The 19,846-nt window shown below is 42.9% G+C and overlaps 1 protein-coding gene across 1 annotated transcript in view; it reads right to left on the bottom strand.

Annotated features, from left to right (window-relative positions):
- Positions 1–19,846, bottom strand: part of ABCA13 (ATP binding cassette subfamily A member 13) — a 557,155-nt gene that overhangs the window by 469,862 nt on the left and 67,447 nt on the right. The window contains exons 8-15 of the mRNA XM_003797747.1: positions 18,656–18,789; positions 13,509–13,673; positions 11,199–11,398; positions 5,261–5,388; positions 4,359–4,459; positions 3,912–4,088; positions 1,385–1,590; positions 496–635 (exon numbers count right to left, since the gene is read on the bottom strand). Of these exons, the coding sequence (XP_003797795.1) occupies positions 496–635; positions 1,385–1,590; positions 3,912–4,088; positions 4,359–4,459; positions 5,261–5,388; positions 11,199–11,398; positions 13,509–13,673; positions 18,656–18,789 (1,251 nt within the window). The remainder of the gene's footprint in view (positions 1–495; positions 636–1,384; positions 1,591–3,911; positions 4,089–4,358; positions 4,460–5,260; positions 5,389–11,198; positions 11,399–13,508; positions 13,674–18,655; positions 18,790–19,846) is intronic.

Raw genomic sequence — 19,846 nt, forward strand, 5'->3', positions numbered from 1 at the left:
GAGAATTGCTTGATGTAGAAAAACACACACAAACACATTTTATCACAGAAGTGTTGAGAGAATTGAGTGTGAGTATAGACTAGATGGAAGGCAACTCGGCACAGGGCGTTGTCCCCAGTGTGAAGGGCCAGCTCCACACTAGTAAAGTGAGACAGACACACAGTAAATCTAGGCTCTCCTGAGAAGGGCTGTGATTTGCCCACATATGCAAGAGTTTATCACCCAAACCAGGACCATTCTGAGAGTAAAAGGAGTCACTATTAGAAACTGTACAGGAACAACATGGCTCAGTTGAACCAGGACTTCTGGTAAGTCTTGTCATAATTAATGAGGAAATAATTACATGCGGTAATCACAACAGTATATTATACTTAGCAACCCCCCCCCCCGTTTTAAGCTTCCCTTTATTGAATAGGATAGTCTTCTAAGAAGCCATATTACCTCGCTAAATGGAGAAAAAGACCCACAAGTCTGTGGTGAAGATGACGGACTTACCAGACAGACTATTCGGGAAACTCTCTTGCACATTCACATACCAAGCCCCTTCACAAGTCTTCCTGATGAACGCTGTGAAGGCTTTCCAGTAATATGTTTGTTCCAGGGAAAATTGTGCTTTTTCAAGTATATGAAATATCCTTCAGTGAAAAATACAGAGAAAGCTAAAATTTAAAAATGATTTTCCAGATGATAAATCATTATAAATATATCTAAACATAAATCTATGCAAATATTCAGAAGCCCATTTAGGGAAGGAATAGAATGTTTGAAATAGCTCTCAATATTTACTTATTTACAAACTCCTCCACTGTGATTTGAAAAATAAATGAAAGCAATTTATGGAAATGCATAAAATATAAGACAGAATAAATCAACAAAAAAGAAAGGTGAACATTAAAGTCCATAATATGAAGTGAACTTTGAGGTTAAGAGAAATACGTTCCCTGTTGGACATGTTTGATTAGAAATTTCCTAGCAGCCAAGGAAAATGGAAATTGATCTCACATATAATTCACAAAGTCAAAAAGTAAAAACAAAGCAAATTTTCTAGAGAATTATAGCTCCCAAGACAAACCTCCCACTGGTATTTAATGTGAGAACCCCGAGGAATGTAATAAATGAGAACCTCAATCTCATGCATACCTTGGACTGATCAGGGCTCCTACATAGCTTGTGAAAGATTAAGCCAACAGTTAAACTTTAAAAGAACTATTGAATATTTTATAGATGCCTTCCAATATTATCATAAATAGATTAAATATATTTCTATTCTACTCATTAGAAATATAATGTACCATGTTGATCTATCATTTGAGTGTAGATAGGGGTAGTTGAAAACATTCTGACCTCTAGTTTGCTCAGAAGTTTCCATCAAACATGCACTTACACTGTGGACAGAAGCTGATGCTTACAGCCAGTAGAAAAGATGTCATTCTCAGCTGAGGTGTCAGCTCCCAGCAGCTGGAAAAGCCGAGTGCAGGAGAGGACTGTCCCTGACAGCTGTGTCTCAAGTTCCTGCCAGTCCAAATATCCTTCAGGGATTAAAACTGGCTTATTTGTGAGCCCAGTAATGACCTCTTGTAAAATATGATCCTTAAAAAGGAAACAATATGTTGCTTGTAATAAATAAAGGAATTCAAATGTGCATACCTAGTTTCACTTAGTAAGGTGTACACTTGAGCTGCGTCCACCATGCCCTGGGGGGTGATGACCACCCAAGCTGTAGGTGAATCTTTACTCATGTTCTAGTCAACAGGCTCCCAGATAAAAAGCCTATCCAAAACTAAAGTAGGATGAGACCCAAGCATCATAGCTATCTGCTTTACTTGGTCTCCCCAAGTGGCCCAAACGAACCAGATCCCCTAGTAGTCTCACTCTTGGTAAGCTCCTTCCAAAGTTCCTCCAAGCTGACGCACAGGAACCCACAGAATGCAGAAGGGACTTGGGCTAGTTTCAGTTATACCTTTTCTTTTTTTGTTTTTTTTTTTGTTTGTTTTGTTTTTGTTTTTAATTTAATTTTTATTAAATCATAACTGTCCACATGCAAGTTCTACCTTTTCTGAAGACAAGCAGCTCCTACTCTTCCTCCCTTCCTACCTACTTTTTGGATGGCTATGGAAGAAGTCTGTGTACCCTGCTGAGAGACCATATGAAGAGGCTACACAAAAAGAACCGACCCAGAGAACAGAAGCACTTCCTCCCAGTGTCCCAGCGGAACATCCACACTCCAGCCCCCACTGCCATCTAACTGAAACTATAAAAGACCAATGGAGGACCCATCTGGCTGAAGCCAGTGCTTTGCTTAAAGCCACTGAGCTTTGAGCAGTTTGTTGCCAATAATCTAAGCATCATCAGAATATGCTCGCAACCTATAGAGTCTCATCACCAGGAGCAGATCCTGCTGAGTCCTTGCTCTGTGTGGAGCTGAGTTGGGCTTTATATATAGATAGGAAAGAATGTGGGATGAGCTTTCTGCCAGGGAAGAGCTTATCCCCACTAGCAGCAAAGCTATGTGCAAACAGATAGTGGTTTTGGTTTTTGATGCCTCCATTTCTTCACATACACTTTTCTGTCTGCCCAGTACCTGCTCCTGACTTCTTTTTGCTGTCAAACCTCAGACCTCATTTAAAGCCCATTGACTTATGTGGGAAGACTCCCAGATGCTGGGCATTTAGGGCATCTGCCCTTCTCAGCCAACCTATTGTCTCCTTCACATCTGTCCTCCCTTGGTCAAACCATCACACACAGAGCAGGTGCGAAGAAAGCATTGATTGGATTGAACTATGTACACGACCCCGACCACTATCTCAATTTTTGTTTTACTCTTCTATCATTTGGCTAGTGTCATTATTTCACTGGTTTTGTTTAATAAGGAAGAAGATAAAAAATAAAATAAAACAGATCAAGATAATTCAAAGAAAACATTAATAGAACTGAGATATCACTCGATACCTCCAACTCCCCCACCTACCACCACCACCATCACAAACTTTAAAATGAAATCCCAGGAAGGTTAAATGACTTATTCAAGCTAAAAAAGAGAAACTAGTGAAAGCCAGTTCCATTAAACAAGTTGCTGCTTTCCATGCTGGGGTATTATGTGTCTGCCCCCCACTGCTGTTGCCCTTTGCTGTCTTTCATTGACCTAGTGAAAAATGATTAGCAGAGACATTAGAACAATCCCGTCCACAAGAGTTGTAGGAAATAAGGTTCATTAAATCCCTCCCCACACACACATTAAATACTCAGTTGATTTTTGTTTATTCACTCCTGCAACTTATTTGATTTGGGTATGAATTGTTCAATTATATTTGTTAACATGTTGATGAATAAAATTGAAAAATACCTAATAAATAAGCAAACAGATAATTCTGAGATGGAAAATGAATGGCAAAAATATAGATATTATTACATAATGTTTAATGCTCAATAAGAACAAACGGGAATGAACTTGACATAATAATCTTGCCAAACAAGTTGCAGAGCACTCTGCAGTCCCACCTGAGCACTTAGCAAGGGTAGCCCCCTGCTCTGGGCAGTGACATTTGAAGTCTGTGATTTTTTAAAGCCTACGACCACTTTTGATTGATGAACCCAAACATCTCTCTACTTTTCTTGGTGTATATAGCCAAAAATGAAGGAAGCCAAGACTCTAGAAAACCAGAGAGGCAGAAGTGGCCTGGTTTGAAAGGCTGGGGTGCTCCTGGGGAACATCAAGTAGATTTGGCCCAGGCGCATTACTTCCCGAGCCGTCAGACAAAGAAAGGCAGCTGGGATCCAGTCAGACAGTTCCCTTAATGTGTGTGGGCTGATAGCAACACTTGCCCCATCAAAATTCCAGGTTAAACTTTGCCATCTTCAGTGAATTTCATATCAAAAATGTCTTGGAAGAGCTCAGAAAGTAGAATACTTACAGCATCCTCTACTGAACCAAGTAGTTTGTTTAAAACACCAGTCTCGTTGGAGGAATTATGATGGCATAACAGTCCCAGGAGGCCACCCCAGATGCTGGAGTTTGCAGAGGGTGGGAGGGCCTCCTCCTCAGACGAGCGCTCATCTGGGCAGACAGGAGTAGCATTCTTCACCAACATCTAAAAGATTAATGAGGGTGAGGAGGGGTGATTTAATAAAAATGAATAAATAAATAGAGAGACTTAGATATCCGCTCTATGGGCTCAAGAACTACAAATAGAAATAAGCAATAATAAAAATATTAAAACACTTCATAAAGTTCTTCAGAAATATGCGTACTATTCTCTTTATTTTGCTAGCACACTTCACAAAAGCAAAACTGAATATTGCATAAGCTTCCTGAATGTTTTATAAAAATTGTTTATTTATAATCCTTTGCTATGCTTTACCTGCTTCAACTCCCAAAAGAACACATCCTTTTTCAGTTTCAATCGGTCAAGTCCAATCCATTTAAAATCATTAGCTGACGTCTCCAGGAGAATGAAGATTTCTACAAAATAGACAGATGATTTATTATTCACGTAAGGTAGGCTACTCCAAGCCTGAGTTCTCCACTGGGCCATGAATTAATAAACTGAATTCTAAAACCCTGCATTTTAGTAAACTTGACCTGTTATCATACATATTATCACCTTCCTTAGAGAAGAAAATAGAAGATGTTATTGGAATACCATTTTCTCCTTTCTGAACATTCGCACGTAAGCGTCATTGGTTGAAGGAGAGTCTCGGTACTAAAGTAACATCCCTGCTCATTTCTTCGTTCTCCTCCCTGAGAAGATGAAAAGGCTCTAACCCACCTGGGCAAAAGTGCAAACCTGACTTCCTCAGAAGAGGACAGCGGGACTAATGCCCACCACAGTCAATGAGGCTCAAAGAGGAGCATTCAGCAAACCTGGCAGGAACATATTCTCCCTGCCAGACTCCAAGAAGCAGACGGGAGGAAAACAGAGAATGAAAGATTCACAAAGCCCGCTGGTCATCGCCTGAGGACCACAGATGCTGGCGTGAAGGCAAAAGTCAAACCCCAGTCCTAACAAACTGCCTGCCACCACACTGTGAGCTCTGGCAAACAGAAGAATGTCTTCTCCACAGCGACAGGACTAATTCAGCCCTGGTGTGCTGTATCTAAAATGCCTACAAGGCATCACAGCAAAGCATAAACGTGTCTACAAGGCCAGGAAACTTATCTCCAAACTTTACTGTGTCGTCAGGCAGGTTCAGGTCCATTTTCCAATAAATTTTACATTTGCTCCTAGTGAGTCAGTGACAGATAATTCCAGAGCTAGTTTACCTTGGACAAAACGTAAATTCTGGGTTATTGAATTCCGGAGAGCTCCATCAAGCTGAAGCAATCTCTTCAGAGCCAGCCACTGGGGCAGGCTTGGCAGCATGCGCTGCAATTTCTGCAGATGCTGTAATCTGAGGGCAAAAATAAATAAATGGAATAAAATGGAAAGTAGTTTAAAGTGCCAACTAAGGAAATAAAAATTCCATTCCAAAGAAAATACTCCACTGCTTTGAGAAATGTGTTCATAGACTGAAAGTCCCCTTCATCATACAACCAGGTTCTTGACAAACCGCATTGTTTGAATCAGCTGATTTGGAGATGCTTTTGGTACTGAGTATAGAGTAAACATTACCCCAAAACAGAAAAATTTATCCCTGACAGTGTGTAGTGGAGCTGAGGGTTAGGATAAAGTTTCAGGAGAGATTTAAAACACTTGCCTTAAATCCTACAGTTATAAAACAATGAAAAATATTTTGAGAAGAGTTTCAAAATAGAGAGATGATGCATGGTAACAAACAGAATCCATCACAGTGGCCCCAACTAGGGGAAATTAGCAAGGCCTGTCAGAGTGTCCAAAGCCAGCCAGGTGCGGTGGCTCACAGCTGCAATCCCAGCACTCTGGGAGGTCGATGCTGGTGAATTGCTTGAGGTCAGGAGTTCAAGACCAACCTGAGCAAGAGAGAAACCTCATCTCTACTAAAAGTAAAAACAGCTGAGTGTGGTGGTGGGCACCTATAGTCCCAACTACTTGGAAGGCTGAGGCTGGAAGGTCGCTTGAGCCTAAGAGTTTAAGATTGCTGTGAGCTATTATGCCACTGTGTTCTACCCAGGGTGACAGAGACCCAGTGAGACTCTGTCTCAAAAAAGATTCTCCAAAGTCAAAGAAGGATGACCAGTCAGGCAGCTTGAGATATGGTGATGACATGGAGGAAGTAATGGAGAAAAGAAGTTGGAAAGAAAATGACTCTGAGGATGAGAAGAAACTGAAATTAGGATAAATGTGGAAGCGTGAGGAGCAAGGTGCAGTCACACTGTGTGTGGTAGAGCTGCCCCGGAGCGGCGAGTCTAGGCTTCCTGAGTCTTTGCCCAACCACATGGAATCCTCATCCTTCAAAAAGAAGCCAAGAAAGCCAAAAAAGAAGAGGAAAACAGAAAGAGATGTGGCTACTTGGAGTCCAGGCAAACGCTCCCTGGCCACGGCTTTCAGCTCCTACCTCCACTTGCTCTGCACTGGAGTGACCGACTGGTCTCTGCATAGCACCTCTGTAGTCCCAGATGAGGCACAGGTTTGAAAACCATCCACAGCTGCCATACCAATGGATCTGAGCGCTCCGAGGGTGTGGAGCGATAATGCTTTCCCCCAGGAAACTAGTGGGAGGCAGTGCCCGTCCCCCACCCCACTACAAGGCAGAGCGGCTACCTCATAGCTGCATGCTCAGACTCATGTCACCTCTCTCTGGCCTGAAACCAGAAATGTGTTTTCTTAAACTGGGCCTCTCTGCAGCATAAGGTGGGATTAGGTTGCTCATTCCTCTAACTCTCCAGGTTACACTGAGGAAGAAGCAGAATGGCTCTCGGGAAAAAGCCAACAAAGTGGGGAGGAAAAGGCATACTGAGTGACTTGGAGCCTGGGTCTGGGCTGGCAGCCTTGTCAAGCTTTGACCAGCAAGGACCATGCATGGCCAGACACAGGGACGACTCCTGCAGGATCTGTGAGCAGGTGCTTCACAGTGACACACGGGGGGTGGGGGGCTCCCCTCAGCAGGATCTGTGCTCTCCACAGAGCATGGGCGGGAGCTCCCAAGCCTCAGCCACCCCAACTGAAGGGACTTCGGCAGGAACAGACAACAGCCTGACAAGGAAAGACGGTCTGTAATGATACACAGTGGCCAGCTGGAAACCGAGGGTCTGGGGGTATGTCCATTCTTTTTGTTTGAAAGCCATGACTTAGGAAGAGGCAGAGACATGAACAACTCGCTATGGAGAAAGAGAAAAGCAAGGATGTGGGTTCCTAGACCCCTGCTTACGACAAAGCCATGACCCAAAACACAGAGGTTCAGCTAAGGGCAGTGTGAGTCTTAGAAAACTTTGAGTGAGCTGAGGGCAGGCAACTGCCTGATCTAACTGAACTGTTTAAACTGAATAACAGAAACAAGAACAAAATTTTGAAAAGAAGATAATAGAGATATGTACAATAGGTACAACAAAAACAAGAAAAGGGTGGCTCCATGCCTTGCTGAAAGCGCTTTCTGAAAGGTTGAGCAGTTTGTTTTGCACAACGTCGGAAATGGCTGAGCTGTGGGAACTGTATGAAGACAGCAACGGCCTACAGAGGGATGTGATGCTAGGCGAGGGTGACCTTCCGCAGATGGAGGTAGGCAGCAGAGCCAAGACCCTCCTTGCGTCCCTCCCACGTTGAGGCCCCCTGCAGCTGGAGGAAGGCCCTATGGGAGAGGAGAAGGCAGCACAGCCAAAGGCAGCACCAGCGGGGAAGCCAGGCCTGGCTAAGGGGCCAGCCCTGGGGAGCAGCCAGGCCAACTCGCAGGCCCAGACTTGGAGAGTGAGGACAAGGCCAAGGAACCTGATGACTGGGAGGACAACTGCGACTATCCAGAGAGGAGCAGCAGAGGGATGTCAGCTCCAGAGTCTCAGTGGCCCTTGAAGAAGCAACAAGATGTTCCTGAGACCACCCAGAGCCAGAGAAGCGGCCCTGAGTGGCGGGTTTCAGGTGCATTATGAGAAGACCCCGTTAGACCAGTTGGCTTCTACTGAAGAGCTTTTTTTGCTTATGGTTATCAATTGTCTGACCCAAGAACTCAGCCGTGATGAAGTTAATTGATAGAGAGTAGTTAAATGCTACTGAGAGAGGAGGAAACTCCTCGAGGAGAGACCCAGCTTGCCACTATCTTCTGAATTCATTCCATATAGTCCTGTGCCAATGAAAAACTTGATCTTCAGAAAAAGAGTTTTTGTTTTTTGGAATAGTAGATAATAGGACAATAACTGTATAGTTTTGAAAAAGGAAGAGAAAAAGAATATCAACACCGTTGAAGTCTGTTCTCAAGAAAGTCCTGAAACACCTGCGGCTTTGACTTCGTTACTGATTCAGAGTATTTCCCTTGCATTGGGGAAAACATCTTTTGTGTTTGTTTCCCTGTAAAGGTGATTTTGCAAGAGTAAGTCATGACCAAACTACCAATACAAGAGCCCACGGATGTTAATTAATAGGAAAAACATAGATCCAAATAGGACACAAGATCTGAGTTTCTTGGACTGAAAGACTTTTAAGAAAACTGTGAAAATTCTACTTTGTAATCTCTCAAGCCCTAGTTAACAGAGGCAAAATTTTTAATGTCAGATCGAGTATGCTTCGATGAGTAAATAATAAACATATATTATGTATGTGAAATATCTTAAAATGTGTTTCCAAGAGCTCCTGAAATTTAGTACTTGGATGTAATTGTTTGTAAAGATATCGTGATCTGTAATTTGAGAAAATCCATTGTCATGCCTTTTTGAAAGTCAAAAATTAAGGCATTGTTAAAGTTTTCAATCTACACATTAAAATATATGTCAAAGTACAAAGAAAAACTCATCGTAACACCATTGTATGCTAGACAATTTTTTTTGCTTGCTCTCTTTTTCATTTAACTTGACCAGTGAAAGACTTTAGTTGAACTTCAGATTGTAAGAACTGTTAGTAAAACTGTCAAGTAAAAGGAAGGCCTGCTACCTAAAAAGACTTTAGGAACATTTATGCTGCCAACTGTCAACCTTTAAAAGTTTTAAGCCTGCCCAGAAATTCCTCAATATCTGAAGCTTCCCTCTGCCATCTCCTCTAATTAATCTTGTTACTTGTTACCCCCAGCATTGGAGATAATGAAATTTCTTAAAAAAAAAAAAAAAAAAAAAAAACAACTAAAGATAATAAGGTGGAGAAGAAAGAACTCAGCAATACTCTAAAGACAAAGCAGAGAGTTGCCAGCTGTAGGTCCGGTTGATGAAGAACCTGACAGCACAGAGTGGAAGACAATGGAAATTTTAACCCCCAACACACACACGGGGGGACTCGTGACTCCACACCAAACAGAAAGAAAAAATTACTCTGCAAATAGTAGCATTAACAAGAGGGATCGCAAAGTCTGGGAGATACGCATAAAGGGACATTTGCTATCATGTAGGAAAGTCAGTGAATCTGTGAAAAGGAGGAGAGAGGGACAAAGAGTGAGTTTAGAAGGAGAGAGAAGCAGAGTTGGTGGCAGGTGGTATGAGAAGGGCTGGTGTCTGAGATCATCCACTTGGTGTGAGGCATCCTCAGCATGGGGGTTTCCCTCCCACCTGGGGGTTTCCCCCCCACCTGAGGGTTTCCCTCCCACCTGAGGGTTTCCCTCCCACCTGGGGGTTTCCCTCCCACCTGGTAGTCATCTAAGGAGCTGGACAGACGATTCCTTCTTCCAGATGAGGTCCCAGGGCCACTGGGAGTCCTGTGCCTGGTCTCTAGCACACCAGACTAGAAAGGGCCATTACCAAACTGAGAGGCCAAGGCCAAGGGGACCAATAGTAGGGACAGAGCCACACAGGTAACAGGGCAGCTTGTCACCAGGGCAGCCATGAGGTGGCAGTTTTGTATCACGTTTAACAAAGTGATGAGCAAATAGAAATGGAGGCTCCAGAGGCCAATTGCTTGCCCAGTGCATAGCAGGTGGGTACCAGAGCCAGTGTCTGGGCCCTCATCTGCCTCACCCCAATGGCGTGTAGAAATTACATGTGAGGGCAGGGAGACTCGGGCCACCACAGTTCTTAGAGTGTGGTTCAGTGTTTGGCTTCCCCAACTCCCTGTGCTAGCTAAAAGGTAGAACGTCCCGGGGCTTCATTCCCCTGGTCTGGAAGAGAGCAGACAAAACCCTGGGCAAAAGTCCCAGGGGGTGTTTGAGGTTTGTAGGATAATTAAGGTGTCTTCCCGTGGTGTAACTGTTGACGTGCATTAAATAGCAGACCATCCAGGAAGGTTTTCACTGCCCCCAACACAATGCCCCACATTGGAGTTCATTTATGAGACAGTCCTTTGTCCCTGCCCTGGTCCTCCATCACTGTTTAGAGGGTGTCCCTGCTGGTTCCCCATATCCTCCTCTGTCACTTCTGCAGCCTTGGCACCAGCAACCCACGCTCCAGGTATCTCATGCAAAAGTCAAGGGCTCGGACCTTCTAAAGCAAGATCCCATTTGCTAACTGTATTCTAAAAAATGTGAAAGAGTTGGGAATATTGAGAGTTGCTATCTGTTATGTAATCATAAAAACTCAGTCTGGCCCCTACAGTTCTTCCCAAGTCTCTCTTCCTGGTACGCAAAGAACAATGGTTTATATGACTGTTTTAAAATGAAACTTTTTGAGATAATATTGAGAAATCATATTATTTTCTTCAAAGATTCAAGTTATTACAAACTGCTACATCCACTGAGGAAAGAGATCCAATCTTGATCATTTTGGAGAATAAGTTCTAGTTACCTTAAAAAGGAAGAAACCATGAATTTCACCTTTCCCTACTTCTAAAATATTTCTAGACCTTCTGTAAGCATTTCAAGTACACAGAGTCTTTAAGTATGAAAACAGATGAAAACAGATAGTTTCTTACCTAAAAATACCTTTAAAATGTATTTGTTCATTTTTAAACAAGTGTGAAAGACACAAAATATGAAATCCAGGCGGCTCCCACCTGCTCACATGCTGCCCCCCCCCCCCGCCCCGTGAGGCAGTTTGCAGCATCTGAATGGGTGTCTGCACTGGCCAGAGCGTTCTGTCTGGGTCATGATAAGACTCAGGTTTCTCACTTCATTGTCTAGCTGTAGTTTTACATAATTTGTTTCTCACAGTCTCATCACGCACTATTTAAAATTCAGTGTTATCTACCTAACTGAAGACTAAACAGGGAAACAGGCCTTACATTTTTGGAAATGTAACATTGTCGTTCAGGCCATCTGCTGCCAAGCTATCCTTCAGGAGGAGCAGCACAGTGTGCAAAGCTTCTGCCACCGTCCACGGCTCACTCTCTTGTTTAAGCTGAGCACTGAGCACCTCCAGGCTGTGGACCAGGCCTGTGAGTATCTTCTGAAACAGGCTACCCTGTCGCCACTGATGAAACACCTACAAATTAGAGACAAAAAAGTACTGTGAATAATAGCAAGTTAGAAACAACAGTATTTAGTAAAGAAATATTAACAGACTATTCTAGATGACAGAGAGCCCATTTTTATGTTGTCGGCAAAGTGAAATATCTGTCAACAGTTGCATTACAGTTTTAACTTGTAGTCAGAATTTAAAGGTGACAAGTGGCAACAATGGATGCATACAACTTTTTAATTGGCATACGGCTTCTCCCTTTTCCTCCCTTAAAAAGAAAGAATGAGAGAGAAGACAGATATAAATTTCTAAACAAACAAAACATAATTTTAAAACTCAACTGACATACTTAGGATAATATAAATATATTCATTTACCTCAAAATAGATACCATAATTACTATGATATATGACATAGATTGGGTTGCTGATACTAAGGGCAATTAGTGTCATGGTTTATCACCAACATTACACCAAAATCAACCATTCATGCCCACACCAGATAGTGCTGGAAAATGCAAGTTGCAAATTTACATAAGCTACCCACTCCTTAACTAACTGTGACTTTTCATGGCCTGGATACTGCACAAAGCAAAGGTGTGCACCAGGGCATTTTGAATCTGGGCATTTCAGTGCTGTATCCTGATCATTTCAGTGCTGATGAGTTTAGTGCCAGCAAGTGCCTGATCACACCTATACATTTTTTTTTTGAGACAGAGTCTCACTCTGGTACCCTAAGTAGAGTGCCCTAACATCATAGCTCATAGCAACCTCAAGCTCTTGGGTTCAAGCAATTGTCTTGACTCAATTTTTATATTTTTATAGAGACAGGGTCTTGAACTCCTGAGCTCAAACAATCCATCTGACTCAGCTTCCGAGAGTGTTAATATAACAGATGTGGGCCACTACACTTGGTCATACGTATACATTTTTAATGATGGTTTATGAACTGCTTGCAGTTTTCACCTTTATCAGACATGCATTGGGAGGGAAAAAGTTAAAGAGTCATGTTTCTGAGGAAGAACATGAGATAGACATTATGGTCTGATAAAGCAAATAAGAAGCAACCTCCACAGAGACTGCGTCACAGCCTCCACAACCTCCCAAACCCCACACTTGAATAGGCAGCAATCACCACACGGATGGCCCTGTTTGTTGTCTCATCCTTCTCCAAATCATATTCCATAATGCTGGCAAAATCGTCATTTTCACGTGCAATTCTGATCACGTCATTACTCTGAGTAAAATAGTTCAGTAGCTCCCAACTGTCTACAGAAACCCTCAGTGTGGCATCTAAAGACTCTGTGATATTCCTTCATCCACTTTTCTGACCACAGCTCCCCTTGGTGCATTCACGTGCACCTGTCCCTTGCTCTCTAGCTGAGCTACACAGCCTATTGGTTTCTTCAAATACCATGTTCTCCTCTCTATTCTCTTGAGTGTATGAAGACATGATAAGAGTGCTCCATCAGGCATAAGATCTGTTGGCAACTTGCTCTTGGACTTCCCAAGCTCTAGAACTGTGAGAAATAAGAATCTATTATTTAAGAAAAAAAAAAAAAAAAACTCCCCAAGCAGCACAAAGCTGTGAACCAACAAGGCTCCCATTGGTTTCCAAGGGCAGGAGGAGTCCAGTCTCTCAGACACTCTGTCCTACACCAACACCTCTGGGAAAACAGACCACGGCCTTCCCTCCCATCTGTACTTTTCAGTCGCAGTTGTTGTTCTGGCACAGTGCTTCTGGTCATAACCAGAGTAAGGGGACAAGGAAATCAGAGCTCAGAGAGCTGCAGCAACGCTGGACACTTGTTCACAAACCTCCAGGGCCAGTCAGAGCAGCCTGGGGGAGCATCACACACCCACAACCCCCGGCGTACGTGCTTCTTAGCTGCCAGGTGAGTGATTAAGCCTAGGATGAAGTGCTTGGTGGCACTTGTGTTGAGGGGCCTAAAGAGTGAGAGCCAGAGGATGGACATGGAAAACAAGCACATGAGGGCCAGGACATGGGCATCCCAGGCCTTTTCCTGGGAAGGACATAAAATCAGGCAGTGAGTGATATGGGGGGACAGGAAAGGATCTGGACATGCTTCAAGCCACCAGGCCTTCAGACAGAGCATCGGGATATGGGACAGCACCTGTTTGTAGACTTGCAGCCAGCTGACCGCACGGACGAGATAGTTTTTGGCTTCTGACCACTTGGGGTGACAGTCTCCATGGTGGCCCACTCTTTGAGTTTCGTCTTCTGATGTCCTAGACAAGACGGTACACACCATCCTGTCTAATGCACTGCCTGTGGGAATCTGGCAACAGTATGAAAAAATGTTTATAAGTAAAGTCTTTTCTCCTAGAACATTTCTCTACTAAAAATAATACCACAATCTTGCCTCAGCTCTTACATTTGCTTGATTGAAGAGGTAACAGGTGATAAAGTGTTGTTTGTAATGTCTATGCAATTTATTTTGAGGGGATTCTTTTGTAGTGAAGAAAATTGATTCTACTTTTCAGAATTGTCCACAAGCAATGGGTACAGCTATTCCTCCAGGCCAAAGACATGGAGATGTTATCAACTACTGTTCATATTCCTTCCCAGGTCAAAGGTCAACATGGGCCAGCCCAGTGTAATTGATACTTTAGACTAACAAAATCGTTTTGCCTAGAACAATTTTTTTAACAAAAGTGGATAAAATTAGAAAGATTCAAATTGAGGTCCTGGGTCAAAAACTATTTAATGTTTGTGAACCAAATGTCCTTTGTTTTGAATATGAGCTTAAATGAAATTTCTCTAATATTGTTCTATAAATATTGATGTGTGTATTAGAATATTCCCCTGTTACATAGTTTTAAAATAACTATTGTGTCATCTTTCAGAGATTCTATTGAAGGATGCTGTGATCTGAGTACTTGTATCTACACCTCCAAGACACGGGTGTTGAAAATCCTTACTTCCAAGGAGACAGGATGAGAAGGTGGGGCCTTGGGAAGGTGATAAGGTCATGAGGGCGGAGCCCTTAGGAATAGGATTAGTGCTCTTCTAAAGAGGCCCATGAGAGCTTCCTGACCACTTCCACTATGCAAGGACAACACAAAAGGTGCCATCTGAAACCAGAAAGCAGCCTCCCCAGACACCAAATCTGCTGGAGACTTGATCTGGGACTTTCTAGGCTCCAGAACCGTGAGAAGTAAGTTTCTCTTGTTAGGCGCTACCCAGTCTGTGGTCTGAATGCACTAAAACAACGGCAGTGATCAGAAAGCCTCGCAAGCCCCATTTGTTCATTCTGTCACTTCCCTAAGGACCCAGATTTAAAATATTCACTTGTGACAATTAAAACCACTGATCTCTAATATTTTTGCTCTGATTTTTTCTTCCTTTAATAAAAAAAAAGTCAATAACACCTTTTGTCATATTATTAATGCACAAGAAGGCCCAGTCACTGCCTGGACTCTCACAGTCACTCAGAGGCAGATGGAGCCATCAGGGTCCCTGGGACTTGCTCTGTCACTGAAGTGAGGCTGAACTGAGATCATGGGGGCTCAACAGAGGACCTGGGGCTAGATAAATCATTCTCTGATTTGGGGAACAGAGAAAGGGAGCTAGAAAGACCACTTTCGTCCAAGGGCAGTGGGTGTTGAGGCTTTGGCAGGACCCAGGGGTGCCGAGGATCACGGGCTGATACCAATAGTAAAGGACTTTATAAGAAGTGGGAAGCAAGGCAAAGAGCCGTCCAAGATGCCCATGTCCCGATCCTCAGAACATATGAATATATTGCGTTGCATGGCAGGTAAGATTTGAGGTCAATGGTGGAAGTAAGACTGCCAATCAGCCGACAGTAAGATGGGAGGTTATCCTGAATCATCCTTGGGGCCAATGTAAACACACAAGTCCTTATTAATGGAGGCAGGAGGCAAAAATGTCAGAGCCAGAGCCAGGGGATGTGAGTAGGACTCCACCTGCTAGGCTGGCATTGGACATGGAGGAAGGGGCTGAGAGCCAAAGAATGCAGGCACCTCTAGGAGCTGGAAAAGCAAGAAACCAGTGAAAAGTGCCAGAACATGCTACCTAAAATACTTCTCTTTGAGATATGGATTATTCCCAGCTGAAGGCTCCAAGTGAGAACCAACAGGTACAAGAAAGTTCCTTACTTTTCTCTAACTGCCTAAAAATAGTGAATAAATTTCCCTTTTGTAAAGGAAATTTACATTTATAAAGGAAATTTTCATTTTTAAAAATGTCTTCCACCAAGAAGAGAGACACTCCTCCAAATAACTGTACTTGATCTCAGCCTAAAGACCAAGAAGCGGTTCCTCCAAATAACCCTGATCACCTGAGAGACTCTGGTCAGTGTGGTAAGACAGCCCTGACTCACTGTATATCTCTGGCCCTCACCCTCTTATAATTTGCCTTGACACCCTGCAACCCCAAACCCATTTTCTTTGTGTAGCCTAATATGGTGCATATTTCTCAATTACTTGACTGCCTCCTTGAAACATTGAGCCTTCTTGACCTACAATTCAGTTAGGTCTTGATAAGCCCATTGTAATTCAGAAATATAAGTCAAAAGTACGTTCACTACACTTAAAATACAGACATCGTAGCTTAGCCTGGCTGACTGCAAACATGCTCAGAATGCTTACATTAGGCTACGATAGGACAAAATCATTGAATCCAGGCTATTTTATAATAACGTGTTGATGACTGCATGTAACTTTTTGAACACTTTTTTGAAAAGCAGAATTGCTGCATGGGCCCTCACACTATAGTTCCCACTGCGTGTGTACATTTTGCACTATTGTAGAGTTGAAGCCCGTTAAGTCAAACCATCGTAAGTAGAACCATTATAAGCCGGGAACCGCCTCTACTTTTTTCTCTGTGACTCACATGCATACTTACATAATTAAAACTCTTTTCCTCTTAATTATCTGTCTTGCACCAGTTTAATTTATGGAAGGAAAGGAATATTTCTTTCCCTACAACAGGATTCGCCCTAGAGCCTCCAGAAGGAGGATACCCTAGCCCTGGGGACCTTGATGTTAGCCCATCCAGACTTCTAATCTCCAGAACTGTAATTTAAAAACTGGGGTTGTTTTAAGCCACTGTCTTGGGACACAGGTATCACAGCAGCAACAGGAGGCCCAGACACAGGGTACACAATTACCACATAGCTTTGTGGATACAAACACTCTTGTTTCCTGACCATTTTCCTTTTAATCCTAATCTCAAAACATTTACTATTCATTTATTCATTTGTATAGTTTTACCCAAAATATTTTCTAGTATAATAAAAAAAATGGGGTAAGTGTGGAGAAAACTGTAATAAAAACTGTTCAACTGGGGTTTCCTGTGGCACCTACAACCTTTCTTGTGGGAAAAGCTGAGAGTCACAATTTCAAGTCCTACAAGAGGTAGCATAAAATTGTGAGATGGTGAGAAGCAAGAATCCAATGTACTTGATTCTAATATAAAAGGGGTAGATGAGCTAATACAAGGGGTGGGGTAAGGGAATGAGGGAGGGGGATGGGAAGGGAGGAGGGGGATTGAGGGCCACAGTGCATGGCACACCTCTTAGGGGCAGGACACAATTATAAGAGGGACTTTATCTAACAGTTGCAATCAGTATAACCTAACTCTTTGTACCCTCAATGAATTCCAAACAATAAAAAAAATTAAAATTAAAAAAATGATTGTGCGGTGTTTAATAAAATTATGCCAGGGAGACAAGAAAGCACAAAACTGATTTCACCGTGGCAAGTCCTGACCCTGCCTGGCAGAACTGGTGTTGCAAACTCTACCCCAGCTCAGGAGCCACAGGTGAATCCAGCCACAGATCGATCTCCCATCTGGACACCCAGGCTCAGAGCACAGATCCAGAGACCAAAGGCTGAAAGCAACAGTCTGTACACAAATGTGGAAAAGGCAAATCCAATGGAACCTTATTCAATTTTTTAAAAAATAAGGGAATTTTACCATTTGTGAGATCGTGGATGAAACTGGAGGGCATTTTGCTAAGTAAATTAAGAACAAGCACTGTATGATTCCACACACAGGTGGAATCTGAAATAGTCAAGCTCACAGAAACAGAATTCAAAGGTGGTTGACAGAGACTGGGGAGCAGGGAATATGAGATGCTGTCCCACCAATGTAAAGTTTCAGTTATGCTAAGTGAATAGTTACAGAAGTACTGTGTAAGGTTCTTGACCACACAGCCAGTGTCTGTAGTTAACAATACAGTAACAGCCACTGCACTTCTAAGTTAGACAGCATGTTCCACAGTTACCCCTAAAGTCAACATACATAGGCAAAGTGGGAAATTGTAGCCTGAATTACCTTCATTTGCAAAATACTTCTTATAAAATTTGTGGCCTTATAAAAAGGTGGCCAACACACAGGGTGTTTTATAAATATTTCGTGGGAGTTTGTAATGAACATTTTGTAAATAAAGGTATATTGAACTGCAGTTCCCCATTTTCCCTAATACGAAAATAAATAAACAAATGAATGAAAAGTGCAGAAAAGACAATCAGGGACGAGCTGGTGGTGGGAACATGCAGAGAAGTGAGCAAAATCCACACCCCCATTGTGGACCTAGACCCCAACAAAAGACACTGTGTCTTCTCCAAATCTTCACAGCTCAACCCTGACCTAGGAAATGCACCAAAAACTCTAACCAAGGGGGTGGGGTCTAGAGGGGGCAGCAGGTTGACCAAGTTCTAGGTGTATAGATCTCACACCTACACCTTGCAAAGTGGAACCTCCTACACATGGGCTGGATCCTCAGAAGGAAACTCTGTAATAAAAGATCCCTTCCAGAACCTCAGCTGTATCAGAGGTGAATTCAGGCTTGTGGGGTCACCATGTCCAATCCCCTTATTTCACCTAATTTGGGAAGAGGCTCAACTTCGGGGAGCCCACAGTGCACACCTTCTACTGTTCTAATGCTAACCTGAAAATTCACCACTTGTGCCCGCACACCCTCCTGGACACCACCATCCTATCCACACTGCATACCTTCAACTGGACTGGCTAGTCCCACCGCTAGCTCCTACAGCAATCAGATGTCATGTTCCTTCCAAATAGCTTTTGAATGCTCGAACAAAATGACAAGGTAAGAGGAAAAAACTGGAGATAGCAGGGGCCTACTCTGTCTATGAAGCTCCGATTTGGTAGGACTCTCTTGCCTGGCTACCCTCAATCCCCCATCACTACCACCCACCCTGCCCCAGTAATACATTCTCAAGTCATTCTTGGGACAGACCCTGCGGGGCACTCAAGGGTGCACACCCATACCTCCTTCAGTTCAGCTGAATAATTCAGGATTTGTCCTGTATGAAGATCATCAAAACCAAACTGGGATTGGAGATCAGACCGGACTTTCTGTGGATCCCACACTATGTCCTGCAGAGACAGGTGGTATCTGGACTCTGTGAAACAATAGAGTTATTCTGTCAGTTGTTTGACTGTTTGAACATGCCAATAAAACAATGCCATATTCTCCTCCACAGGAAAAGTAAATGAAAACCAAATTCATTGGTGAAAAACTAACAGAAGCTAATATCTGCTGCTGTAGAGAGTAAGGCATGAACAACTGCAAGGCTTATAGAGGATAACTTGAAAATATGTGTCAAGAACTAGTCAACAAAAAGGAAGCCAAACTCTCTAAAATAATTTAAAGAGGTTTCTTCTGAGCCAAATTTGGGGACCATGGCTCATAATCACACCCAAGAAGCCTTGAGCAGGTACTCAGGTGGTGGGGTTATGGTTGGTTTTATACATTTGAGGGAGACAAGAATTATACATCAAGTCATAAACCAATACATGGAAAGTGTACACTGATGGGGCCCCAAAAGGTGAGACATCTCAGGGGGGTTGGGAGGCTTACAGATTTTAGGTAGGTTTAAAGACTCTTTGATTTGTAATTGGTTAAAGAAATGAAGCTTTGTCGAAAGCTTTGGAAGTTTTAAGGAGGTCTGTTACTCAGACTTAAGCCACCAGCCATATACCCAGACTCAAGCAATTTGTTATGTAAACTGAGGACCTGCAGGTCTGTCTTGCACAGCTTTAGGCTTGTTCATGAGTTACAAAGCACATGTCCCAGGAGGGAGCCGGGCATGACCGAGGCCTCTCTGACCTCCCTTTTCATGGCCAGTAACTCAGTTGTTTTGGGGTTTTTTTTTTTTTTTCGTTTGTTTGTTAAATTTATTTTTTATTAGATCATAATTGTGTACATTAATTCTATCATAGGATACAGTGTGTTGCTTACGCAGTTTGGAAAACTCTCATCCAACTGGCTAACATAGCCATCATGTCTTTCTCATAATTGTTGTGTTAAGACATTTATATTCAACCTTTAGACAAATTCACATGTACCCTAATAGGATAAATTATAGGCGTGATCCCCACAATATCATTCTCTTCACCCATCCTCCCTCATCCCCTCCCCCCTCCCTTTTCCCCGTAGTCTAGGGCTCCATTTGGATT

Source organism: Otolemur garnettii, unplaced genomic scaffold (assembly GCF_000181295.1).
Source record: "Otolemur garnettii isolate 467f Iridium unplaced genomic scaffold, OtoGar3 scaffold00123, whole genome shotgun sequence".
Taxonomy (NCBI): Eukaryota; Metazoa; Chordata; class Mammalia; order Primates; family Galagidae; genus Otolemur; species Otolemur garnettii.